Genomic DNA, 25991 nt, shown 5'->3' on the forward strand with positions numbered 1-25991 from the left:
CGCTACTGCAAGAGCAATGATGGTCATCGCAGCGCAACTAGCACAGCAAGAACAACAAGAGGTAGAAGAAGCGGCTCGGTGAGCATCATAGACGTACTCCGTCCCCCAACCAGGAGCAGGAGGAGGAGGAGGAGGAGGAGGAGGAGGAGGCGATGAAGGCTCCTCCAGCGAATGTTCACAGCGCCCCTCCGAGAAAGAACGACTTGCCTTGCCCTGAAACCGATTGTTCTGCCACATCCCCTCGTACTTGCTGCCATCTTGCATCGACAGGGTCCCATATCCTGCTCCACCACTCACAAGCCTGTAAGAACGGCCCACTACCCTCTCACCGTTCTTCACTCCCCGCTCAAACTCTCCCTGATACCGCGTCCCGTGGATCGAGCAGCGCTTCTGCTTCACTCGTCATGCCTCATGCACCGCAAACTTCCCCTGCTACCGCTGAAGGCGAGCCTCTCGCACTTGCTGCAGCAGTCTGTCAGCTTTCATCTGCCCCAGCTCTCGCTCCTGACCTTGAAAAGAGTCTACGCTCAAGATCCCTCTCTCCCTGCCGGGGGTTTGACACCTCATGTCCTTGCAAGAAGCCTTCAGAACAAGTTTCTTCATCCCTCCCCCAACCTCGATCGCATCGTTCCACATGTAACTCCCTTGCCCGTGCATCAGGTCGTTTTCCCACTGCCCCTCGTAAACGTCTCCATTCTTCCATATGCAGATCCCCTATGGCACCGTCACCCTCCTCCTCCTCCTCCTCCCTCCTCCTCCTCCTCCTCCTCCTCCTCCCGCCAGCATCCCAACTTGGTTGTCTACCTGCCCGTGTGCCTTCCCATCGATCACTTCACCCTGATACTGCGCGTCGTCCATGCGAACGATCTGAACACGATAGCTCACAATCCTGGCACAGCAGAAGCGAACACTCACATTCTCCCTAGACATGCGGCCAGGAAGAGAGCTCTGAGGCTACAAACAGTCAGAGCTACTCACACAGTGGTGTCTTACTCGGCTCGTTTCCTTGCTCGAACTAGAGTTCGGTTGGAGCTCCGTCGTCTTGCCATAGCTCACTCTGCTGTGAGGCCAGCACAGCTTCAGGTATGTGGCACAAGCTCAAGCTCAGTCATCGTGTTCACCTCGATCTGTTGGAGCCCTTGCGTCCGTTCACTTTCTTCCATTCACTTTGGTGTTAACTGACGTCCTCGAGATAGCGATCAAGAATACCTGCGTGCTCCGAGCACGAGTCAGCTCTGTCGATGCCATGGCCGAAGCTTCGTTCGCTGCTTTCTGTATCGATTGAATCTAGCGCAGGCTATCAGGAAACAGGCAACAGATCACGGGAAAGACGCGAGAACCATCGGTCCCTAATCGGTACCGACGAAGAATCATGGGACACGCTGATACTGGAGCTGCTGCTGAGAACCTCCGACTAACTTGTTGCAGACTTGCTCTCCTCGTCCATCTTCTCCTCCTCCTCCTCTAGCCTTCACTCTCCTCAGCCGCCTCCCTGCGCTCCTCGACATTCCCACCTTCTGTCGCCCCTGCATCTCACCGACTCGATGGTCGCCCTGGTCAATCTTCAAGTACTCTTGGGGTGGGGTCATTACTTGAGCATGAGTGTTTAGACCGGGTAATCTGAGTGACTTTTACGATATTTGGATAAGGTAGGGTGGTAAGCAGGAGGGGTCATACCTGCGGTTCAGGCCAGAACTGACCGAGCCCCTCATACAGCCCCCAGTTCCCCAAGTCAGCCGTCAAAAGCATCAAAATAGATACAGTTTGACTAGCTGTCTTCGATAAGGCGTGCAAGGTACTGAAACCATGCATGTTTCGCGATAAATGTATCTATGAACTGCTCGGCAACGCATTTTATCCAAAGACATTCATGTTCACCTTCATGTGCATCATCTACACACATTCCACCTTCAACACACATTCCACCTTCAAGGCTTTGGATTGAACTTATATTTGGATTGAACTTATATTTTCATCTAGACTTCCCTATTTCTTCACTCCTATCTCTCTCCTCTCTAGTGCATATGATCATGATGTTCCAATCCCTCCTCCTACCATTTGCTTCTGTTACTCTACTCCCCCCTCCCCCCCCCTCCCCCTCTCCCATGCCTCATCCCTTACATTGTCCCACTCTAACCATCCCTCATTCATTTTCTTTCCCTCCTGTGATAGGTCTCAACTCTCTCACTCTCCCCTCCTTCCTCGGCATTCATGATGGTTTCTTCCGAGCCTTTCCTCCCACTCTCCACAGGTTCTGCTTGCGACTATCAGTCTTGGTTGGTCTGCGCTCTCTGGCAAGCATCCATTTACCCCAACCTATCTTGTCCGCGTCTCTCTTGTCATCTTTATTCATAGCAAGCTTTCAGTTCCACTCAGTTCTCTGGCAAGTTTCTCATTAACATCACTGCATAGCTCCCGGCTGAGCTGTCAGTCACAGCGGGTTCATCAGGCTGCGACTCCTCACCGGGGCCACCTGTCACATCATCTGCTGATGCGTCTGCAACAATCTGTTCAGACGTTGGTGCAACGCCTTGACTGCGATTGTTTCTCCATACAATTCCCAGATTCTTGTAGTAAGTAATGTACGAATATGAACAGAACTGTTTCCGCGTGCCAAGGTCCACCCATGCGTCTTTCCCATAAACTGTCTCAACCACTTGACGAAATCCTGTACTGTAACATTGCATCAGGTTCTGCGGCACAATCTCTTCTCCTTGTCCCAGTACCCCCCGTTCCCGGCAAATCCTTTCCACTTCATTCATGACCACCCTCGCTTTGTTGATGTTCCTCCTTGTGTTGTAGTCTGTGATGTCATCCCAGTATTGTTGAAGCAGAAGGTATTTCAATGGCCGGATCCTCCGCACTTGACCTTTGTCGTCAATTATGTCCTGTCCAATATTCCACCACATGAACATGCTCCTCGTCGGCACCCGCAATGGGAAGGTAAAGTTGCTTGGAACCATGTGCTTACCCTGTCCATCCATCTCCCCTTCCCAGTCGAAATCGTCTCCCCCTACCTCCAATCCGCTGCTCGCACGTAGCACTGCCTGCCCACTGCCAATGGATTGGTTCGGGTTCACTTCTTGCTCACCTCCATGTCCATCGGCTGGAGAATCCAGCCTCTCAGGCTCCATCATGTCCCTCGAATCATTGTGGGCGGCCACTCGGTCACCTTGTATCGCGGGGATGTTTGATGTGCCCAGAATTTTCATCAACTCTGCCCTTATCAACTCTTTGATACTCTCCGTTTGCTTCTGAATCTGCGCCTCTACCACGTTCTTGACGATACCTTCGATTCCTGCCATCACCTGGCCCAATACACCACCACTGCCCATACCTGCATCTGTCTCAATTCCCCGCATCCTCGGTCTGTTCGTGGCACTACACTGTCCACTGCATGTTGTACCACTGTTGCTGTTTGACAAGAATAGTTCCTGTGCCTGCCCTGCCACCGTATCATCCCTTTCTGTACTTCGAACAACAGTGAATGGAAGTGCTGAACCGGTGAAATGTGCCCTCATCTCCTGCCTGATTTCTCCCAATTCCCTCAAGATGTCAGTCTTGGACGGGGTTCCACTGGCGGTCATCCCACATTCTGTACATCTGTGCACGGGTACGACAACCTCTTTTCGAAGCAACATGAGTCTTCTTATCGTGTCCGCACCGAAAATACCAAACATAGGCATCCCCCATATGAAATGATCATTGTCAGGATACCATCCTTGTAAGGTAGGGAGATGATACAGAATGCTCGCAAGGAAGAATTCGGTACATTTCTTAAAACCGTTCGGAAATTGCTCGTATCCATCGATGAAACGCTCCCAGCCTATCTGTTTAACCTGTCTCAACCCTTCCTGTGTGAAATGCGGAGGTAAAACCCCAAAATTGGCCGTGGTGCTATCGTTCCCTGCCAGTATTCTTCCCGCGAACTGATCTCCTCCCGTCCCACCAAGAATGTATCGATCCTGTGTATCTCCTAAACATAATTCACTCAGTATGATGACGTGAAGTCCAACTCCCTATATGTCATACCTATCTTCCAGTTGGCCCTTATGTACACTGTTGGTGCTCCTGAACATGTTAAGATCAGCTGCCATTCCAGATTGATAAAACATCATACCTGGGCCATCCAGCATCCCTAGAAGGTGGGAAATACTACCCTTTCTTAGCGATTGCGTGCCAGGAATTCCAAAGTTGTCAGGTTGTTCCTCGCGTAAAACCCTTTTCAAAAGCTGTTGAAATCGATGTTTTTGGTCCCTCCCAATCAACAATTTGCTGCCTTGCTCTGGCATGCAAATTCCTCTGCATGCGAAGGTGTAAAGCCCAAGAATGAGGATCGGGCAAATTTCAGGGCTGTGCGGAGCAGCGAAAACATGTTTCACACGAGTGCTATTCATATCCGTGCCTATGCCTGCTTGGTCCGTTCTAGTCGGAAGCAACACTACTTTCATAGCGTCTTCTTCCCACGACAGGTGTTCCAAACGAAGGATGTCCAGTGACACACTCCGACACACCAGGTTCCACATAAGGTTGGTGCATAGCCAACCGAAAATCCATGAGTCCCCGGGTTCTGTGCTCCCCCTGCGAGGTTTGATCTGTCTCACAAAGTTGCACAGCATTCGATACTGCTGCATGTTGATGACTGTTCGACCTTCTTCCATGGACATTATCCCTTTGCTCTTCTTTTGTGCGACCACCTCCTTGTGTGACTGCATAATGTCCTCCAGTTCAAGGTCCAATGAAACATCTTTTGGTATCCCCGTCGCTGTGAACGGTATCTTCCTTCGCTTGTACAGATATTTCAAAGCACTTTTGTACCCTCGGATGGTGGACATCGCAATGGTTGCTTTCTCTGATGCTTTTGTGGAAGCAGATCCTTCACCATTCTCCGCAACGTCATCTTCGTCTTGTCCATCCCCTTCGCCGATGTCTTGGCTGTTGTGCATAGACGATGACGCGGCTTCTTCCGACGCTGTTGATGCGGTGCTATGATGGTTACCAGTTTGACCTCGTGGTCTCTTCCTTGCTCGGGCCAATTGGTCATTTCCAGACAAATATCGGAAAAAAGCGAGAAGTGGTTCATATGGAAGTGGTACCTTCAAATCATCCAAAGCTTCAGTCAAAGCGCAATGATAAGCTGTAAAGGATTTGAAGAAAAGGATCATGGCGAATATCCGATATGCATAGGTTTTCTGCGTGCTGATGTTGACTCCGTGCGATTCTAAGTTCCTGAATGCTTGCACGTTGCTGTCACTGTTCGTTGCCATCGGTGTGTTGGGATCATTGAAAACGGACAGTATGTCAGACTCGTCATCTTCACGCATCCGTTTACGTGGCCTGCCAACCACCCCAAGCCTCTTGCCTTTCTGACATGTTCCGCAATAGTCCCCTCGATCGCTATTAGCACGTTGGAAGGCGCATAAGATATGGAATTTTTTTTGGCAACCTCGGCATACCTTCAACTGTGCATCATCTCTTTCCTGCAACTGACAATCAGGTCCAAATAAGCATGTATTGCCATCTTCAGTCGCCATGTCTTCCTATCTTGTTGCTGCGTGCTTTCCGTTCCGCTGGTATATTGCGATGTTTTGCCCCAATCCTGAAACATGAATAGGTAAGTCTGGTGTAACATTGAAAGAAATGCTTTGCAAACAGCAAGAAATGAGTGCATACCGGATGATGAAGGATGAAATCAGTTCGAAGGCGATAATGGTATGCTTGTGATTGTGATGGTACTTTCAAAAGGTTACCCTCATCCTCTATCGACTTGTTTTTCTTGGTTTTGAATTCCCTTGTAGGACCGGTCCTATTCATAGTTTTAACCCCCCCCCCCCCCCCCTCCCCCCATCTGGACCCCTCTTTGTTTTAGGAGCCCTTTTTTCAAATTTTACCCAAAAAAAGAATCCTAAGCTTTTTTGGGGAGCCTGGGATTTTGTATTCCACACTCGACGGTCACACGCCTTGATAGACTCGATACGGAGTCCGTGGGCATTCCAGTCAAAACCAACGTGACATGCTGACATACCACCCCACCCAATAATATACTTTTCGTTAGTTGGAGCGGTTGAGATATATTTTCCAAGAAGTCTGAAGGGCGCCCCTGTGAACCGAGCAGAAAACAAGAGAGGGACAAAGCTAGTGAACGAGAGATCGGTGGGAAGAGAAAGAGAGCCAGCAGGATCAACAAGTTGAGACACCACAGCCAGCAAGACAAACTTGGAGCATCTCGTACAACAGATCGTCTCCCTCTTGAAAAGCATGACGACTGGACACTCTTCTTCGTCTCCCGCCGCTTGCCTTGCTGTCAAGATCGTTCCCCGCAAGCGCAAGTTCGAGTCCCGCAACCGCCGCCCCCCCACTCTCGACTCCGCCGACGCCGTCCGCGCCCTCATGCACCTCAGCCAGCGGGAGGCAGCGGAGCAGCTCGACATCTCCCTCACGGCGCTCAAGAGCGCGTGCAAGAAGATGGGGATAACGGGCTGGCCGTACACGCGCAAGGAGAAGCTGGCAGCCGCCAAGGAGCAGCAGGCGGAGAAGGAGAGCGCGTCATTGATGGAGGAGGAGGAAGAGAGGGAGAGTCTGACGAGGATATTCCGGACATGGCGGACGATGGAGATGCTGGAGGAGGTGATAGGGCTGATTGAGTAGCAGAGGGAGTACCTTACAAAAGGGGCCATCTACCAAAGGTGTCTCTGCGCTGAGAGGTGCCCTTTTTTTTTGCTGGGTGTAGTTGAGATTATACCACTTGTTATTCATAAAGCTTTAGTGTCTTTTGAACTGATTGTTGAACATTCTCTGCACACTGTGTAAGTTTCAACACGACCAACGAAGCTAGGGAGGTTCCGAATCGCTGAACGCAACCACGTGATAAGCATCCTAACATTGCTGGAGCAGAAATGATGAAGTCTGTTGTTGTTCATCATTTCCTCGGACATTCCAAACAGAGTCCTTCTTTCGCCTACTTTTCTTCTTTCGATTCATTGATAAATATACAGCTTGTTCCCTACAGCTGCATGATTGTCTTTGCATCAGGGGAACGTTACAAAGGTGTCGCAAATGAAGACGACGCAGCAGCTGCTGCTTTTGCATCTGCAACCACAACAGATGCAGCAACGGCAGGATTATTGTGTACAGGAGGAGGAGCAGCAGCAGTATTATGAGCAGCAGCAGGCAGCAGCATTATGAGCAGGAGCATTATGAGCAGGAGCAGGAGCAGGAGCAGCATTATGAGCAGGAGCAGAAGCAGCATGATGAGCAGGAGCAGGAGCAGGAGCAGGAGCAGGAGCAGGAGCAGGAGCAGGAGCAGGAGCAGGAGCAGGAGCAGGAGCAGGAGCAGGAGCAGGAGCAGTGAATGGAGCTTCAATATTGTTGAATCGTTACTAAATCCTCTTCTCCCTCCCACTAACCCCCATCAGAAGCAGAGCAAGAAACCTTGCATTCCATAAAGTTTGTAATACAAAAATAAATCGCGAGTGGAGTCTAATCACAACAGTTTCATGTCTCGCCTTTCTTGTATCCCTCCCTCTGCTACTCAATCAGCCCAATCACCTCCTCCAGCATCTCCATCGTCCGCCACGTCCGGAATACCCTCGTCAGACTCTCCCTCTCTTCCTCCTCCTCCACCAACGACGCGCTCTCCTTCTTCGCCTGCTGCTCCTTGGCGGCCGCCAGCTTCTCCTTGCGCGTGTACGGCCAGCCCGTTATCCCCATCTTCTTGCACGCGCTCTTGAGCGCCGTGAGGGAGATGTCGAGCTGCTCCGCTGCCTCCCGCTGGCTGAGGTGCATGAGGGCGCGGACGGCGTCGGCGGAGACGAGGGTGGGGGGGCGGCGGTTGCGGGACTCGAACTTGCGCTTGCGAGGAACGATCTTGAGTGAGGAGGGATATGATAGGTTCATACCAGTGGGAAAAGTACAGGAAGGAGGAGAAGGAGCAGTAGGTTGGGGAGAGGATGGGGAGGAGGAGGAGGACGGGTGATTGAAGGGAGGAGGAATCGATGATGTTTCAGTATGCATTGCTGCGAGGCGTAGCTGCGAGAGGTAATTATTATATTTTGGAAATTTTTTGTTGTTTCGAGAACCCCACCCACTCGATGCGTATTGAGACAAAGAGGTCCAGAGGACCCCCTTGTTCGCCTGGTTTCCACAGGGGTACTCTATCATAAAATAGATATAAGTGGGGGATAGTTATTTTTCTATAACAGTTTTAAGAATACCGCACCAAACCAGGATATGCCTTAAACCCATCCGTAAAACTCTACCTCTCGAATCGTTGCGTTGTGAGAGTCAAGGCAAAACTGCCCCCCGTAAAACATTGTAATCATTAACAGTCCCATTCAATCATTGCGTTTTGAGGTACACACAGCTGTTTATAACGCAGAACAATCCACAGCAAACAAAGGACAACAAAAACAGACCATGGCATCAAACTCCAATACAAGCTCCTCTCCCTACGCTCCCTCCAATCTCTCCTCTTCCCCCTCTTCTTCCTCCTCCCCTCCACCTCCCTTACCCAACCCCATCCTCGAACGATCCTGTCCTGCTTCTGTCAAAATCGTTCCCCGCAGACGCAAGTTCGAGTCCCGCAACCGCCGCCCCCCCACTCTCGTCTCCGCCGACGCCGTCCGCGCCCTCATGCACCTCAGCCAGCGGGAGGCAGCGGAGCAGCTCGACATCTCCCTCACGGCGCTCAAGAGCGCGTGCAAGAAGATGGGGATAACGGGCTGGCCGTACACGCGCAAGGAGAAGCTGGCAGCCGCCAAGTGTCTTCAAGGTCTTGATAAGGAACCAGCTGTTGAGAGTAGAAACGAGGAGGAGGAAATCGAGTCTGACGAGGATATTCCGGACATGGCGGACGATGGAGATGCTGGAGGAGGTGATAGGGCTGATAGGATAGTCGGGACTGATGGTTGCTGTTGGAGGACCACCGCCGACAGAGTACAAGCGCAGTGATATCACATTGAATCATATCGTATTATAGTTTATTGATAGCAGAGAACTGTTCGCTTGCCATGCTCTTTCTGTTGATAATGTAAATTAAATACTTTCACAACTTCACGTTATGTGCTCACATATAAGTGCGTTCGAGGAGATCGGCGGGAGGGAGGGAGGACGAGTTCAGCTGACATACTTGTCGTTACCTCATCGAACACCGTTTACGTCTTACTGCGCATGCTGTTGCTATGCTGGTTCTGGTAGAGGAGGAAGAGGATGCAACGAGGATCAGGAGAGGATTAGAGTTGTGTTGTGAGGGATAGAACAACAGGAAGTGAAGGAAAGGAGCAGAGAGAAGAACAAAGGAAACAGAAAACAAGTTTCACAACAATCTTTCTGTGCTCATTCTGTTTTATTTGCCTGTCCCGCATCTTCCTCGGAGCAACAAATCCATGTTGACCTCACCCTCTGCTCTGCTCTGCCCTGGGCTGGACTGGTCTGCTGTCCTCACCACTCAGTTCTCCTCTCAGCAATGTCACCGTAGTAGACCGTCACGGCCTTTAGACGACAGTTGACAAGATTCTTCTCCACCTCCACCGGATATGCATGCCCGCAGAAGTTCGACCCTCCTGCTCCTGCTCCTGCTTCCGCTGCTTCCGCTGCTCCTGCTGCTCCCGGCTCCCCTGGAATGGCTGCTAGCGCTACGAGCTGAGCAACGTTGATGTTCCTGGAGACCAGAGAGGGAAGGGAGCACAAAAAGACAGGGAAGTAAGATAGTAGGACAACCAGCGAAGGGAGAAGGAGAGGAAAAGGTATCAGAAGATGTTAGGATGTTTATCTTTGATCAAAGAACAATGTCGACGGAGAAGAGAAGCGGGAGGAATGAAAGAAAAAACAAAGAAGAGAAGAGTTGAGGAAGAACTGAGAAGAATGGCAGAGAAGGAATTCAAGGTAGGAGCAGAGGCAGGAGTAGGAGCAGAAAGAGAGGGAGAAGCAATCCATCAAGGGGTTCACTCACTTGGGAAGGTACATGGCGACGGAGGTAGCGATCTGTAGTAGGATGATGAGCTCAGGAACAGGCAGGAGGAGGAGGAAGAGAAGGAGGAAGGAGGAGTTGGTAGTGTTGGCGGTGGTGGAGGACGAGGAAAGGACCTGAATCGAGTGACGAAAGAGCACCTCACAGTCAATGGGAAGTTGATGCATGTCAAACACCTGCTCGAAATCAATGCAGCTTCTTCCTCCTCCTCCTCCACTTCCTCCTCCTCCTTGTCTCGTCTTCGTCTTACATGCGCGTTGGAGTACTCAGGTCCTCCCCAAGGAGGAGCTAGGAAAACAACATCCATCCACGTTGAAAAGCAGCCAGCTGGAGAAACCGTATGAGTCAAGAAGAGAAGCACAGACAGCGAGGGGGAAGGAGAAGGATGGGGACCAAAACGAGGAGGACGAGGAAGACCAAGGGGGACGAGAAGGAGGAAGAGGACGAGGAGGACGAGGAGGACGAGGATGATGATGAAGGATCGAAAAAAGGATGAAGGTAACGGGGGGGGGGGGACAAGGAGAACGTAGTTGCCATGGTCTCACATTTCGCAAGCTCTACAAAATTGCCAACAATGAACTCAATCTGGAGATTCAAACGTCACGGGTTCTCTTCCTTCACACTCTCCCTTTGCGACCTTATGGTCTACTCCGTAGATCTTGGCGTTGTGCTTGGCGAGTTTGATCTTCTCGGGATCTGACAAGATGAGTTCATCTTCATGATACATCTCCTCCCCCTTCCCCTTCCCCTTCCCCTTCCATTCCCTCCCCCTGCCCTTCTACTCCCCTTACCATCCCCTCTCCTCCCTTTCCCTCTCCTTCGCTCCCCCTCCCCTTCCTCATCCTTTCTTTCCCTTTCCATGTTGCCATCCTTCCTACGTGTCCTGTCTTTCTTTGCATCTTTCACCCCCAAGAGCCAAACTCCCTTCCTACTCCTCCATCCCCTCTCTTCCCAACTCATCTCTATGTTCTGATCTTTGAACTTTTCGGCTCCTCCTCCTCCTCCTCCTCCTCCTCCTCCTCCTCCTCCTCCTCTCACCGATGTCACACGCCCACACCCGGCGGCACGTCTGAGCCAGCTGGATAGCATTTCCTCCTGCTCCACAGAAAGCGTCGAGAACAAAGTCTCCCGAGCATCTTGAACGTGCGTGAGAGAGAGGAGGGGAAAGAAAAGAGGCGGCAAGAAGGCGAGAGAGAGGAGGAAGAGGATGGAGGGGAAGACGAAAACGCGAAGAAGGAAAGAGAAAAACGATTTGAAGTACATAAGGGGGAGACACACGAGCAGTGGGGAGAGTGAAAAGAGGCCGGAGGATGCTACGAAGAAGGGACGGCAGCCAACACTAAGAGATGGAGGAAGAGGAGGAGGAGGATGAGGAGAACAAGGACAAGAACGACTAGGAGGAGGAGGACAAGGAGGACAAGGAGGACAAGGAGGACAAGGAGGACAAGGAGCAGGAGAATGAGGAGCAGGAGGAAGAGGAGCAGGAGGAAAAGGAGCAGGAGGAAAAGGAGCAGGAGGAAAAGGAGCTGGAGGAAAAGGAGCAGCCTGAGGATGAGGACAAGGAGGAGAGGGGGGTGAGCACTTGAACGCGTGATGCTTCGAGAGCTCCTCTGGTGTGACCGAATACCAGCTCTCTCTGTCCAGCTTGAGATAAAGTTAGCCCGAGCTGGGAAGAGGCCGCAAACAAAGGGGAGGTGGGTAGCAACCTTGATCCCGTGGTCGTAGAGGGAGAAGAGCGTGTAGCGCAGCTTCCAGTACTTCTTCAGCTCTTCATCCTTCTCCAGCTCCACGTCCTCCTCCTCCTCCCCCGAGATCATGTCTGCCCAAACGTTTCTAAGCTCCTGGCCGGGCTGTGAGCTGAAACCCAGCTCGGCAGACCTTGGCAGGAGCGGAGGAGGTCTGTCTTCTTCCTCTTACGCAAGTTGGTGAACTTGTGCCTCCTGATCACGATCGAGTCCCACGAGCCACGGGCGCCTCCGTCCTCCATGTCGAAGAGCTCGACGAACCTGAGGAGGAAGTGAGAAGTGTCGAGGTGACGAAATTAGATGGTGAGAAGATGGTGAGAAGATGGTGAGAAGATGGTGAGAAGGAAGTTGAGGAAAGGAGTGAAGAGAGATGGTTGAGATGGTTGAGATGGTTGAGATGGTTGAGATGGTTGAGATGGTTGAGATGGTTGAGATGATTGAGATGGTTGAGATGGTTGAGATGGTTGAGATGGTTGAGATGGTTGAGATGGTTGAGATGATTGACATGGTTGAGATGGTTGAGATCACAGAGATGATTGAGATGTTTGACATGGTTCGGAACATGAAATGGCAATGATATCACAAGGCACAATGCCGGCAACATCGTGAGATGAATAAAAATCAACTTCACGTGAAGATCATAGATGAGATGCTAAAAGAAGAGAACAATCATGCAAGCACAGGTCGAGTGATAGCACGAGCAGACAATGATATCCATCAAAATGCAAGTTAGATCATCACCGTCTACTCCGCGGGTAATCGCCATCGACGAAAATCTCATCATATCGTCTCTCTTGTCCTTCAACTTCATTCTCCTCATCTGACTTACAAGTAAAACATCGCAGGAAACTCAAAAACTCCGAAACGACCTGAAGGAGCCGATTGCTGTTCGTCCCTCTCCTCCTCCGCTTCACTGTCAGAGTGAAACTTGACATGGACTCCTCCTCCTGCCATCGGTTGTCAGCTTGGCAACACATGCAGAAAAGAAAGAAGGAGAAGATAAAGATCTGATGTTGTCATCCTTGATACAACTTTCAAACTGCTGCCACATAACATAATCCAAGAATACCCTGCCCCCCTCTTGTATGTTCGTGAACCACTGACTACCCTTTCTCCCCTCCCTCCTCCCCTCCCTCCCCCTTCCCCTTGAAGTTGGACAGCTACAAGATGTTGCTAGAGCAGCTTAAACCGTAGGGTGCATAGAGTATTCATTTCTTCACCTTTGTTGGTCTTGGAGGTTGTATGGACTCCCAACTAATGGGGTCAGATTCAAAAGAAGAGGCGAGAAGAGAGAAGGGAAGAGATACAGCAAAAGGAACAAAGGAACGAACGAGAGGAAAAGTGCAGAGCAGAGCAGAGCGAAGCAGAGCAGGGCAGGGCATGACAGGGGATGGCAGGGCAGGAGGAACAATTTGCGTCCTCCATTGAAATATGTCTTCCATTGAAAGCAGAAGCGACAAAGACAAGCAAAAACAGGAAAGCAAGTGCAAGGAGAGAAGAAGACGAAAGCAAGTGCAAGGAGAGAAGAAGACGAAAGCAAGTGCAAGGAGAGAAGAAGACGAAAGCAAGTGCAAGGAGAGAAGAAGACGAAAGCAAGTGCAAGGAGAGAAGAAGACGAAAGCAAGTGCAAGGAGAGAAGAAGACGAAAGCAAGTGCAAGGAGAGAAGAAGACGAAAGCAAGTGCAAGGAGAGAAGAAGACGAAAGCAAGTGCAAAGAGAGAAGAAGATGAAAGCAAGTGCAAAGCGAGAAGAAGACGAAAGCAAGTGCAAAGAGAGAAGAAGACGAAAGCAAGTGCAAAGAGAGAAGAAGACGAAAGCAAGTGCAAAGAGAGAAGAAGACGAAAGAATGTCGCAAGCTGACAGTTGAAAACCTCACCTCCGACTCGTAGTAGGCTGAAAGTTTCTGTTTCCTGTCTTCTAGAGCAGCCTGCAGGCAAAACAAATAAAAGAAACCGATCAAACACAAGAAACAAGACAATTGACATGGAGAGATGATTCTCCACCTTCTTGGCTAGTTTGTTCTTAACAAGCTGCAGCTGATCTTGCGTTTGCTTACACTTCAGTATGGTAGCAGGAGCCGGAGGCTAAGAATAATAGTTAGATGACAAAAGTAAAGGAAGAGAAGAGAAAAGAAGGAAGCAAGAGAGAAAAGGGATGAACAGATGGAAGCGAGCGAAAAAACAAGAGGAAATAGTCAGTTGAAAAGAAGAAGGGACAATTTTTGAATAGAAGAGGTGGTGGCGGAAAGATTTCAGGAGATTTACGAAGACAAAGTAGGGCAGAGAGAGGAAGAGAGGGAGGAGAAGCGTTCAAAACCTCAACAATCTCCCCATGGAGAATCAAAGATACAATGTCCGGCACTTCCGTGTTGATCCACTTTGAGACCGCTGGGGTCAAGACAACATTTTAAGTCAAAGAGCAAGTGAACCTGATTCGTTACTTGTGTCGATCCCTCCTGCAAACATTGACTATTCAACACTATGAATCCTTCCCACTCCTCCTCGTTCCCTCCCCTCCTCCTTCATCTTTTCCCCCTCCGTCCTCCATCCTGCCTTTGACTCCTGACTCTTGCCACGTCCTCCCTCCTCCCTCCTCCCTCCTCCCTCCTCCCTCCTCCCTCCTCCCTCCTCCCTCCTCCCTTCCCCTTTCCCCTTCCCCTTCCCCCTTCCTTCCTTCTTTGTCTTCTTCGTCATCTTTTCTTACCTCACTCCCCGCTCCTCCACCTCTTACCGTCTGGGTACATCGCAACCAAACAGGATAGTTCTCATCAGCGAAGTACCCAGCTGAAATCCAGCTGAGCATTTGCATCACGGTGAAGGGCCCGTAGATCGGCTGCTCCACATCCTCCCTCGCCTCCTCCGCCTCCGCTTCCTCGGCCTTCTCCTCCTCCTTGTCCTTCTCTACCTGCACACGGACCGCATGTCATTCAGGTTTCGTCCACCTGCTACTTCACCTCTCCTCCTTCCTCCTCTCTCTGCTGCTCAGCGCTCAACACCACCGGCAGATACTCCCATACTATACAACTCTCATCTGTGAAAGCGTGAGGAACAGGCCGCGAAGTGCAGACGGGAAGGAGGAAAGAGGAGGAAGCAGAAGCAAGGAGGAGGAAAGAGGAGGAAGGAGAAGCAAGGAGGAGCAAGGAAGAGGAAGGAGGAACGGAGAGTGTGGAGAGGAAGACAGAACACGAATGAGAGAGAGAAGAGGAGGCTAGCAAACAGCAGGAGCAGGGGAGAGTGACAGCAAGAGCAGTACCATAGTTTCGCTCTCTCAGGTAGAGAGCGGCAAGGGATGCTCTTGCTCGAGTCGTCATCATCGGAGACGTGACGTCAGCGTCTCTGCAGTAGATGGTGGTCTGAGGGCGGATGAGGTGCCTGCAGTCGCGTCATGCAGGTTGGCTAGATTGAGCGCCTCCTCCTATCTTACGTTGCCACCCGCTGCTGGTCCTTCTTCCTCCTCTTGGTGAGGTCGTTGGCGGTGAAGCTGCACGGCAGCCCCAACTTCTTCATCTGCTAAAGGGATGAGATGAGACGAGACGAGCCAGCAAGAGCAAGCGACTTCAAGGTCACCTCCTCTCTCAGAGACTTCGTCTCCTCGTCTCCCATCTCCTCCTCATCCTGCTTGCCCTGTGCCTCCTCAGGCATGGTTTGATCCCCTTGCTCGAGGTCCTCATCAGATGCTTCATGGGAGTCACTGTCTTGGTAAGTATCATCTTGATCACTCTCATCGTCTCTGCCCTCCTCCTCGTCCTCGCTCTTCTCGCCATGCTTGTCCACCTCGCCTAGCTCCTCCCCTCCTGCTTCCACATGCTCCCCACCATTCTTCTTCGTGTTCGCCTTGTTCACTTGATTCTTCCTCGATGCTTCTCCTGTCGTTGTTGCTGCAACAGTGAAGACGACATCAGGCATGCAGCAGCAGAGGCCCTCTCCCCCGGGCACGGGGAGCGTAGAGGGAGCATGCTGCTCGTGCTGCATTTTGAGGGACCTGGAAGGGAGGCCAGGAGGGCGGGTGTGTCTCAGGAGAGAGCGAGCGAAGGGACGCGGGGGCGAGGAGACATCGGCAGGGGAGGGGGGGAGGAGGAGGAGGAGGAGGAGGAGGAGGAGCGGGAGGAGCAGAGGAGTACAAACTATCTTGTTGATCCGCCTCCCTCCCTTGCTTCCTGCCTGAGCTTGAGCTAGCGGTTCTCCTATTTTTTCGAGCTAACCTCAGAGTCTAGATAGTTCGTTCTGGAGGACAGCGGTATGTACAGGGGATCTAAGGTGAATTGAGTGGAAACTGGCTTCGGAAACGGGACAGCAAATAGGAGCGAGCACATGAACTCAACAACTGCGACGAACTTCGGAATCATCCGAGTTGTTGACAGACAGCATCATCAACGTTGCGACTTTCTGTTTCATTCATTTCACTTGTCCTAGTCCGTCTGGTACTTATACACTCCTGCGCGAGTTCCAGCATGATATGATCACCAGATGCGATCTCGGACTGCCGTCACTTCACACCACCTCCCTGAGTTCACCCCCAACCTTGCTTTGTGTCTCCCTGACACTCGCCCAGCAGGGCAAGCGCTTCATGGGAAACTGCCAACGTGCGGAGCACGGCCTGTAGCACTACAACAGTACGGTACACCAACACCATGACCATACAAGTATCTGGCGACTCAGTTACATCATCCTTGCTGTTGCCCCACCATGATGTCTCTCTCCTGCCCTGTTTGCTCATGCTAGACTGATCTCTGGAGGAGGCATTTCCTGAAGACCAAGTCACCACGACGACATTCCGACACATGGCATGAGCAGGGAAACAGACTGACCTCCATAAAGTCACTCCCCGGTGTGTCGCTTCTCCTCCCCCGCGACGTCACGCTCCGCAGCACATGCAGAACAGCCATGGAAGCAAAGATGCCCACCCGCTTGAAGATCTGCTTCTTCTTCTGCTCCCCTTCCGCACCTCCCAGAGAGTTCGACCTGTTTGAAAGCGTCAGGATCACGGCTGCTACAACCACTCATCTAACCTAGAAGAGACTTGCTGGAGTTTCTCCAGGAACTGGCGAGGTGACTCGGTGCTCAGTCGGTTTGTGACCATGGCACCGAACTTGGTGTTGGCAAGTCCACCAGGGTCAACGTGTGTGATTAGGGTGAACTCAGTCTTGCTCGGGTCCGAGGAGACTTTCTTGAGCAGGTTCGCTCCCAGAGGCATGTTCATCCTCGTATACCCCGGCGCATGCTTCGCAAGCGGGTGGTCCTCCGCCCTGTTCACTATCAACTTGGCATCCTCCCCGATGCTGCGGTAGTGAACGCGCGTTACAAACTCTCTCGACCATGGCCTCCCGGTCCGGGTCTGCGTGATCTTGGTATCTTCACTCAGCCACTCGAGGTCTAAGATCTCCTTGCAGTACTCGTTGTACTCGTGGGCCCGAGCGTTGTCCGTGAACAGCTCGAACACTTTCTCTAGCGGGGCATCGATTACAGCTGTCGCCTTCACGCACGCAAACTTTGACGCCGAGCCAACTTTCAGCCCCGCGATCTCCAGGTCTGCTGGTAGAAATCTGCGCCAGACTTTGATGTTTCCCTCGGAGCTAACCTCCTCCCACCCATCGGATTCCATCACATCGATCGTGGTGGAAACCAACATGTCATTCACCCACTGCACGTCCTTCTGCCTCCAGCTTAGATCCTCAGCTTCTTCGTTGAAGGACATGAAACGCAGTTTGGATACCATCACCGGAATGTTCTTGGCGTTCAGGATCTCATTCCGGAAATCGACATTCCTACAATGCTTCTCTGTCGACTCCACCATCTGCAACATATGGTTCCATCCCTGACTAGGATTAATCCACAGCTGATGATAAGTCAGAGCCCGCTCAAACTGCACGGCAAAGTCGTTCCACGGACAAAGCTCTTCACGCTTCTTCTTCATCAGTGCGTCCACCTCTGAAACGCAATCCCCCAAGGCTCGAAACAAATCTTGTGTTCGGTCCAAACATGTCTGCACACAGTTTTTCCCTCCTCTTAGCCGTTGTGGCATGCAGACATGCATAGTGCTGTCTGCTTCTTGCCGAAATGTTTCCCACCGCTGCATGCTTTGACATTGCTGTGGATTCACCAGTCCACGGAGACTGTTATCCAATCCAACCTGTGCCCAACCAAGAGACAAGAGAGAAAGAGAGAGATGTCAGTGCAACGCTTTTCAAACTCTCGGTGGCATTGCTCACCTGTACTGACGTGCTGTCTCTGGAATGTGCATTTACAGGTCCGCTGCACGAGACAAAGCAGCAGACTAGCTGGATCGCAAGAAGGGACGTACAGGTGCAAGGAGAGGTCAGGGACCCTTCTCCCAGCCGTTTCTTCCGCATGGTTCGCTTGCGTTTGACGTTCTCAAGACAGTAGACTTTCCGATACTACCTCAGGCTGACAATGGCACATATAATTATCACTTGCTTCCTTCCGCCGGCAAAGACCCATCCAATCATGCTACCAACTCGCAACAGAAGCCATGCGGGAAGAAGAGGAGGCGCATGTCAGTTGTCTCGAAGCTCATCTCATCTCATCTCATCTGTCGTATCCTACCAACGTTCTTCTTCAACCTTGTCAAGCCTGTCAACTCCCATGCCTCGTTACTACGAGATCACACCGCAGTACCAACACCCCCCCTACCCACCCTTGATACACATTTAACCCACCGGTCTGATGTATTACCCCAATTATTAACCTTGTCTGTGGTGGTAGGGGTTACAGCTACCACCCTCCCGGGGCATTCTTCTATGCTTGGAACCAGATACCGTAGACCGCTAACAGTACCCCCGCCATCCCAAACAAAAGTCCATAACACAAGGTATCTTCTGTCTGCACCTACACCTATCAATTTCACCAAGTATTGCACTAATGAATTTCCAGATACCCATCAGATCATGGACCCAGAGTGTTACACCATCACCCCCTCATGTACCATACCCTACCCCTCAAGCTCACCACCGTGCTGTCCCATCATCCATTCTTTGGGAGGCTTTAGAATAAGTTTTAATCGCTGGATACCATCAAAATGTTTTATAATACAAAATATATTGTTATTGAAAACTTGTCTATAGAATATATATAATTTATTTCTGATTTATAAAGAAGTTGAAAGAAATGGTACAAGATGTCACAGATATTTTGTACCAAAAAGCAACAAAACCAGGTACAGAAGTTGCATTTAAAACAATAGATTTGTTTTATTAGTGTTTTGTTGACTCCCGAGGCCCCGGGGGCCTCAGGGCCGTTTCCCGCCGGCTCCCAGATTCCAGATTTTTTACTTTATTGAAAGTGATTTGAAATTTACCCCGAAATATTCACCGGTGCCTTCAATACATACTGCCAGGGGGTGGGGTCCCCTGCCTGTTCATATTTGATGCTCCCAGCATACCCTCCCTACATTCTAACAATTTTTCTCGATTGAGCTGATAGTATATTTCAATATAGTGCCTGCCCATTCGAAAAGCAAAATCTGGGAAAGTCAACCGCATCGTTTCATTCTCAAATTAAAATGACTTATAGTTGAGTTTTCCAAAACATTTGGAGGAGAAAAAAAGAAATTGACTTATATTTGTATGAAAAAATCTGGAATCTGGAATCTGGGAGCCGGCGGGAAACGGGCCTCAGTTAGGCCCGCGCAGTCGCCGGGACACCGGAGCCGGGCCTCTCATGTCTAAAACTTATTTTTCATGTACGGAATATATATGAGTTTCTTGGTACGAACAACAGAATTTCAATCTCTACATATGGTACATACATTATGGATACAGGAGAACAGATGATGGTAGAATATTCATACCAATTCTTTCAATACCTATACTATTTGCTTATTAAAGTTTTTTATATAGCCTTATCGATTGATTGAATCGTAACCATCTCTAAAACATAATTTCTGCTCTGGTACAAACAGAAATGTTAAAAAAGGATATTTATAATCATCCCCACGACAGAGGGAGGGAGGTTGTTGTTACCGCAGCGATGATAGAAGCTGCGGTATTGCAAGGAGTACATAGGCATTCATGCAATATATATGTTGCGAATGACTCCATCATGGAAACAAACGAGCAGCAAGATTTCATTCGTCCTGCGCATTTCCATGCTGTTGATTGATACCCCGCTCCTAAAAACTCCTCCATACAACACTTCAGATTTCCTCTCATCGTCACCTACGTTCCCATCTTCTGCCAGCTGAACAACGTTTCTAGTCGTTGTATTCTTCAATTTTGTGGATTTTTCCCTCTTTGCGCCTGTTAGTGTTGGAGGGGTTTTGGTGATAACCTGAACAATGCTTTTTCCATCAATTGAGCATACGTGACTTTTACATGACAGAATGATTCGAAGCTCCATCGGTTTGCGGCAAACCGTACAGGTGTGGCTGCTTTTATGATCTCCCCTTACAACAGCGCTTGCTGAAGCATTTTCGGCCTCAGTTTCAACAGAAACGGTTGATATGGGATCGCATCAAGGAGATCTTTGTACAGGTTGTTGTTTGATTAACCCAGCATGTCTGTGTTGAAAGATGTGCTCCATCTACAGGCTCCAAATCTGTCTCCTTCACAGTCTGCCATGAACGCGCTTGGGTTTCGCAGGGAAGCTCCGGCGAGTAAGAGCATCAAGGTGCCCTTCGTCATCTGTTGATCACTGCGCACCAACGTGATCAAATCGTGCAGGAAGTTCCTGTCATTCCTCGCACGGCTCCTGGTGCCCAGTTCAAGATCAGATACTTTGATCGTAATTGCCTTCCTGATGGCCTGCTGCTTCTCAATCGCGCGGCAGGTGATACCGTCAAGCCAACAGATTGGAACTACAAGGATAGCGAGGGGAAAGTTGCAGCGGTATTTCCGACGGTGAGAAAGACTTGTGTGGCTTGACTTGAGTTTTCTAGGTGTCGCCTTTGAAATACATGGACGGCACTCCCTACCTGACCCAATTTGCTCCTGTTCCTGACATGCCAGCTCATGTAAGGCTCGGAACAATGTTTTGCCTTGAACGCGTGCTTTTCTTGATTGGTTTGTACAGCTTCCACGACAGTCGGCGGACTGGATCAGGCCAGGGCTTCCGCCATGTGCAGGTACTTGATTTCGAATTGAATGCCTGATTTTCATGCTCCCCTTGATGCCCTGAAGTTCAACCTATCGCGTTGATGTTCTTGACTGGTTCTTGGCAGGACATCCCTATAAGCTCAAGCCCACTGTCCCAGAAACCTATCAAGACTAGTCTAAGCCCTCCCTTTTTTCGAATGAGCGTGAGGATGCCGCACAAGTTCACCAGTCACGTCTCAACATCACGGTGCTAAGCCTGATACCATCATAAACATTGAGCCTGTAAACATCAGCGGAACCATCCTGACAATCAGGAGAGCCTGTCGAGGAGGCTTGACCCCGACAAGGCACTGTCGCACAGGCCATACTATGCGGCGAGAAGGGAAAATACTGACAAAGAGAAACAACCCAAATCCTGCCTACCGTAGTACTGCCTCCGATACCCGGTCCAGTGCTCAGGTCCGATCCCCAAATCCGATTTGCAAGTTGGGCGGCAGATTGAATCTGCCAGTGACCGGGCTTTAAGTTCAGTGCCGACCTTACCGTCAAGTTACCGCATATCATAGCCTCCTGGTTCAAATCTTTACTCAAAGTTAAGTTAAAGATCAGTACGAGGAACGAGGACAATCAGGAGAGTCACCTAGTAGTATGCCGGTAACCGGTCAGGGTGGCCGGGCCGCGATGCATTCCATGGCATTTACTAACGCCCAATTATAAATTAATATCCTTTTAACAAACACTTGTACCTGTTAATTTGATCATAAGCATACAGTTTTTAGTCAATTTTGTACCAGAATGATTTGTACCACTCAGTACTCTTTTATATTTGTTTTAAGCATTTGAGTTCCGGCTTACACGCCTCTTGGCTGCTCTCTTCCCTGTGTACCGGTATGTTTGTCTGATATTAAGGGGGTAGGGTTATTCGTATATTTCGATACACGCTCATGAAATCTTATTAGTGTCAGCCATTGACGAGTGTAGTAAATCCAGCCAATAAGTATTTTTGTTTTCAAATCAAGGAGTCGTATGCCAGCTAGCAACGGCAATATTTTTTTTCTACACCGGTTGTTTTATATAGATACCTACCCCATGTCTATAGGGTGCCACCGAAACACAGGTCCCCTTGCCCCCGATCAAAGAGCAAATAAAAATTCATTAAAAATCCTGAGATCCCCATTGCAAGTATCCCTCCCCTCCTCCTTCCTGCTCTTCTCCCTCCCTCCCTCCCTCCCTGCTCCCCTCCCTTCCTCCCTGCTCCCTCCCTCCCCCCTGTTCCCCTCCCTCCCCGTTGCTTCCCTTTCCCTTGCGCTCCAGTTATAGACACCAAACAAATGAATCTTCACCGTCGTGTATCAGCAACAAATGGAATTCAGAGAAGGCGAAGGCAGGAAGATTTCGATACATTCTTGGAGCAGGAAGAGACTTGTGATGAGTCAAAGACACCTGAAGATTTGAAGCTTCGAATGATCCTGCATACGTCAGTTGATGATCGAGACTTGCCCAGGATGTACTGGAAAAAGCCAGGCAGTAATTTGAATATTATGCTTGAGCCTGGCACAGGGGTTCAATATCAGTGTGAAGATCACAGGGGCGTTGAAGTGAATCGACTGGGCATGATCAAATCGCTGCACTCAGATGCACAGGTTGTCGAAGTGTACATCATGTACAATGGAGTCCTCTTGGAACATGTAGACGAAACCATTATAACTAATCGAGTGCCCTGTGTGGCCCTGAAAAGAATTTTGAACAAAGTTGGAAACCGTGATTGTTATCAAGCAATTTACAAGGATACGGATGAAATAAATGCTATACCAAAAATGTGTTTCTTCAGCTTTCCTTGCATGTTGGAGCATGCCAACGATGATCTCCACGATAATTTCAGAGTGCATGGGTATATATTTTTTCATGAAGACGACATCGAAAATAATAAATACTGTGAAATCTCTCACTTCTCGATTGCAAACCCGGCACCACTCGTTGAAAAGATGGCGCAAACAACTTTCTGTTCAGCGGCGGAGTACAATCGGATTTGTCGAGATATGACCGAGGTCAAAAAGATGTTCAATCAGTGGTTGAAGTCAAGGAGTGAGACCTTTGAGAAAAAATTTTGTTTGTTGTTTTCCATTGATTTTCGTTGCTTTCGATTGCTTTACAATTTTTGTTTGTTGTTTTCCATCGCTTTACGTGTGACATGCTCGTCACAAGCCATGTTTATGAACTCCGAAAACCTCAGCATCTTTTCGCTGCCTGTTTCACAACCTCGGAATCATCGCCGTCTTTGTCCAAACCTACATCCGCAAGATGTTCCTATTCGCTTGGGCACCCGCTTGTCTCCATGCTTCTGTTCCCTACAACTGATAAAAACATTACATTCGCAGGAATGATATTCAATGGAGACTCTACCTTATGTCTTAGCTCGCTGGTTCTGATACTGAGAAGTCCTGAGGGAAGTTCATTCACATCCGGCATTCATGGCGTTGAATAGTTCATCGATCTTACACTTGCGATCTATTTGCAATCAAGTTGCCTACACGACTGACATGCCTTATGCTTATGTGCTTGGTTGACACAGAGAGGAGGAAGTATGGGTCTTGTAGAATGCCAACCAAAACAACAATCAATTGCCTAATCAGAGAGATCCTTTACGAGAAACAATCTTGACACCAAACAACTCTACAGTCAGAGATGTGCTCGAAGCTCAATCATACGAAAGAGGGTTGTGGATGCTTGATCACCAAAAACGAGCAAATTCTCCATCTTGCAATGAGCATCAAAAGGATTCGAAAACAGCCCTAGGCTCTAGAATCCATGGTGATGCTGATTCCTACAGCTTCCTTTGAAAAACAAGCTCGAGCTGTTTGAAACGTCGTCTTGCAGTATGCCGCAAAAAGTACAAACATTCACACATGATTCAACCTTGGATGGCCTGGTGCTTGAATACGATGAAAGAGCCATTGGCTGAGAGCCATCTGGGATGCAAACAAACGCCGCCTGCGCCGGTGGGTGCGGATGCAGCAATGGGGGAAGGGTAGGGCAGGCGATTTTGGTTGTATATGCACCCCCCAGGCGTGTAAAAGCGTGTAAGGTCAAAAATAGTTTTAATGTTTGAAACCTTGTTGTTTGGAGGAAGCAAGAATACTTGTAAACCTAAAACTGCTCGACACGGTCCCCGATTCAAACATACTTTCAACCATTATCGAAGTTTCTGGTACAAATTTTCAGTGCGCCGACCATTCAAAAATCCTGGGCTGAGGTACCCCGCTCGAAAATGATCAAAAGCGAGCATTAGAAAATGCCATGGAATGGATCATCCGACTCGGATGACTCTGTGAAAGACCGTCTGAGTCGTGCGAATTAAAGTAAAATCTTGCGAATCTTAGCAGGAGTTAAACTGAGACGGTCTCCTGCCTGTGACTCATTCATTTACTCAAAGTTAAGTTAAAGATCAGTACGAGCCTCCGAGCAAACGGCCGGCGTGACTCCTTCAATAATTTAAAAGGGCTTTCTGGCAGGAGGTCCCCGGAGCTTCGGAAGTTCGGAAAGGGTCGGCGGTGACGGGTGACAACGGCGGAGAACCGGGCTCGGAGGCTCGTGTAAGACAGGACCGTACAATTGAGTCACGGGGATACGGTACACTGATACCCTGGCAATCCGATGACTAGGCTTATGGCGCCGATGGTGGTGACCCATGGCTTTTTAAATTAATACTGCGATTAAGAAATCGATGAGCATGCGAGGTTGTGATGGTAGTACGTAAGATAGAGAAGCTTGCTGATGGCGGCCTAGCAGGGAAGAGGCACGAGCCTCACATGGCCGACCCAAAGGCTATAGGTAGGCTATTGTCCCTTTCCACTTACTATGAAAATTAAGAAAAGTCCAACCTTGGGGTATGGGGAGGGAGATAGATGAAGGACATCACGGGACGGCAGGGGTGGAGCACGAGACGAGAGCAAACCCTACTGAACGACGAGAGGAGATATTGGTAGCCCACCAGACCACCGGTGCTTGCTTCTGGTAAAACAGGGGTACATCATATGAAACCACCGGTCCTTGAAAAGGTAAATTGAGGGGTAAGGAGGCGGCGTGCGGAAGACGCGAAAGTGACTTCTTTCGCACCTGACCTACAAAACAGACTCCGGCAGGAGGGGTCCTTTTGATTGATTTTAGTGGGGTGATGGGGGTCCGAAACGGGGGTGACAATAGAAAGAAGGTGAACTGGTCATCACATAGCTCGAACACAGCGTTTCGGGAGAACCCCTACCACCTGTTCTTACCATCTTTAAACCGGTACTTCTAGCCGGCCCCCAAAGTGATAAGATTACAACAGGGAGCTATGATTCAATAGCTCCAACCTTCGTCCCTCCTCAAACTCATCCTCCCCTTCTTGGCGTACCAACGTACCTCCAACCAGTCCGACTTTTCTCTTACCTCCCCTCCTTCCCTTCGCTCCATCCCTGCCATCCCTCCCTCCTGCCACTACCCAACATCCTCCTCTCCTCCGCCCTCCCTCCCCCGACAAACAAGCTTTCCGCGCTTCATTGCTCGACAACAAGCATCCCCGACGACCGCTCGTCTCCCCTGGACTCTCTCGCATGCTAGGCTTATTGCGCTTATTGATCTTGGCCGCGTCTCTGGTGCTCGCGGCCTCCACCGCTCTCGCCTCCTCTCCTCGTGCTCCCAAGCTTTCCCGCGTCTCCATCGACGTGGATCTCTCTGGACTGCTGCCGGCCAAGACCAGGCCTCTACGCCCTGACGTGCATGGAAGCAGCATGGTCAGCTCTCAGAGCGAGGGGCCTCGCGCAGGCACCCGCTGTATCCGCCTCCGCGGAGGCAACTGCCTCGACTCCTCCGCCAACCTCGCTGAGCTCACGTCGACGGTGAGCGAGCGAGTGCCGCTGAGGAGCGAGGGGGCAGGATGCAGCACAAGGCGATGCTGGAAGCTCAGCAGGACGGTGGAGTAGAGGAGGAGGAGGGCGCCAGTATTCTTTGACCACGAGATGTATTCTTTAGATGTACCACTAGCTGATATGGATTGTGAATGAATCAACTATCCCTACTCATCAGAGTGTCTGTAGCATCGCATGCGCTCACCGAGCCCTCAATCTCATGGCGCGAGACGCGTAGACGGGCCAGCATGTCGGCGACATGCGCGAAGACGCTCGAGAGGGAGCGGGGGCCGTCATGTGAGGCTGGCGATGTCAGAGAGGTCGGTGAGGGAGAGGGGCCTTGA

The 25991-nt window shown here is 50.2% G+C and overlaps 11 protein-coding genes across 11 annotated transcripts; 4 read left to right on the forward strand and 7 right to left on the reverse strand.

Annotated features, from left to right (window-relative positions):
• Positions 1 to 23: 23 nt before the first annotated feature.
• GUITHDRAFT_120116 (hypothetical protein) lies at positions 24 to 1343 on the reverse strand (the record flags this gene model as incomplete). The annotated part of the gene is made up of 11 exons (XM_005820590.1): positions 24 to 37; positions 180 to 281; positions 330 to 390; positions 437 to 462; positions 510 to 672; positions 805 to 867; positions 916 to 948; positions 994 to 1060; positions 1122 to 1156; positions 1210 to 1287; positions 1341 to 1343. 11 exons carry the CDS (start codon positions 1341 to 1343, stop codon positions 24 to 26), a joined length of 645 nt encoding a protein of 214 aa, XP_005820647.1.
• Positions 1344 to 2479: 1136 nt separating this feature from the next.
• GUITHDRAFT_155964 (hypothetical protein) lies at positions 2480 to 2915 on the reverse strand (the record flags this gene model as incomplete). Its single annotated transcript, XM_005820591.1, has 1 exon — positions 2480 to 2915. A coding segment is annotated over one exon (436 nt), but the record flags the coding sequence as incomplete, so codon positions are not given.
• A 361-nt stretch (positions 2916 to 3276) lies between these two features.
• Positions 3277 to 4220, reverse strand: GUITHDRAFT_155965 (hypothetical protein; the record flags this gene model as incomplete). The annotated part of the gene is made up of 2 exons (XM_005820592.1): positions 3277 to 3976; positions 4033 to 4220. Coding segments are annotated over 2 exons (267 nt in total), but the record flags the coding sequence as incomplete, so codon positions are not given.
• A 2038-nt stretch (positions 4221 to 6258) lies between these two features.
• Positions 6259 to 6648, forward strand: GUITHDRAFT_120118 (hypothetical protein; the record flags this gene model as incomplete). Its single annotated transcript, XM_005820593.1, has 1 exon — positions 6259 to 6648. The coding sequence occupies one exon, from the start codon at positions 6259 to 6261 to the stop codon at positions 6646 to 6648; it is 390 nt and encodes a 129-aa protein (XP_005820650.1).
• An 879-nt stretch (positions 6649 to 7527) lies between these two features.
• On the reverse strand, positions 7528 to 7896 carry GUITHDRAFT_120119 (hypothetical protein; the record flags this gene model as incomplete). Its single annotated transcript, XM_005820594.1, has 1 exon — positions 7528 to 7896. The coding sequence occupies one exon, from the start codon at positions 7894 to 7896 to the stop codon at positions 7528 to 7530; it is 369 nt and encodes a 122-aa protein (XP_005820651.1).
• Positions 7897 to 8415: 519 nt separating this feature from the next.
• GUITHDRAFT_120120 (hypothetical protein) lies at positions 8416 to 8949 on the forward strand (the record flags this gene model as incomplete). Its single annotated transcript, XM_005820595.1, has 1 exon — positions 8416 to 8949. One exon carries the CDS (start codon positions 8416 to 8418, stop codon positions 8947 to 8949), a length of 534 nt encoding a protein of 177 aa, XP_005820652.1.
• A 378-nt stretch (positions 8950 to 9327) lies between these two features.
• On the reverse strand, positions 9328 to 11784 carry GUITHDRAFT_90678 (hypothetical protein; the record flags this gene model as incomplete). Its single annotated transcript, XM_005820596.1, has 9 exons — positions 9328 to 9658; positions 9950 to 9981; positions 10084 to 10143; positions 10218 to 10294; positions 10513 to 10552; positions 10605 to 10663; positions 11006 to 11092; positions 11527 to 11611; positions 11674 to 11784. 9 exons carry the CDS (start codon positions 11782 to 11784, stop codon positions 9439 to 9441), a joined length of 771 nt encoding a protein of 256 aa, XP_005820653.1. The 3' UTR covers positions 9328 to 9438.
• Positions 11785 to 14438: 2654 nt separating this feature from the next.
• On the reverse strand, positions 14439 to 15683 carry GUITHDRAFT_120123 (hypothetical protein; the record flags this gene model as incomplete). Its single annotated transcript, XM_005820597.1, has 6 exons — positions 14439 to 14445; positions 14492 to 14616; positions 14666 to 14742; positions 14965 to 15083; positions 15136 to 15218; positions 15279 to 15683. The coding sequence occupies 6 exons, from the start codon at positions 15681 to 15683 to the stop codon at positions 14439 to 14441; spliced, it is 816 nt and encodes a 271-aa protein (XP_005820654.1).
• Positions 15684 to 16701: 1018 nt separating this feature from the next.
• On the reverse strand, positions 16702 to 17313 carry GUITHDRAFT_81208 (hypothetical protein; the record flags this gene model as incomplete). The annotated part of the gene is made up of 1 exon (XM_005820598.1): positions 16702 to 17313. One exon carries the CDS (start codon positions 17311 to 17313, stop codon positions 16702 to 16704), a length of 612 nt encoding a protein of 203 aa, XP_005820655.1.
• Positions 17314 to 20046: 2733 nt separating this feature from the next.
• GUITHDRAFT_155966 (hypothetical protein) lies at positions 20047 to 21048 on the forward strand (the record flags this gene model as incomplete). The annotated part of the gene is made up of 8 exons (XM_005820599.1): positions 20047 to 20088; positions 20150 to 20200; positions 20256 to 20336; positions 20390 to 20450; positions 20496 to 20554; positions 20605 to 20679; positions 20739 to 20790; positions 20887 to 21048. 8 exons carry the CDS (start codon positions 20050 to 20052, stop codon positions 20934 to 20936), a joined length of 468 nt encoding a protein of 155 aa, XP_005820656.1. The 3' UTR covers positions 20937 to 21048.
• A 4099-nt stretch (positions 21049 to 25147) lies between these two features.
• On the forward strand, positions 25148 to 25820 carry GUITHDRAFT_166400 (hypothetical protein). The gene has a single exon (XM_005820600.1). It carries the CDS (start codon positions 25354 to 25356, stop codon positions 25720 to 25722), a length of 369 nt encoding a protein of 122 aa, XP_005820657.1. The 5' UTR covers positions 25148 to 25353; the 3' UTR covers positions 25723 to 25820.
• The last annotated feature ends 171 nt before the right edge of the window (positions 25821 to 25991 follow it).

Source organism: Guillardia theta, assembly GCF_000315625.1.
Source record: "Guillardia theta CCMP2712 unplaced genomic scaffold GUITHscaffold_171, whole genome shotgun sequence".
Lineage (NCBI taxonomy): Eukaryota > Cryptophyceae > Pyrenomonadales > Geminigeraceae > Guillardia > Guillardia theta.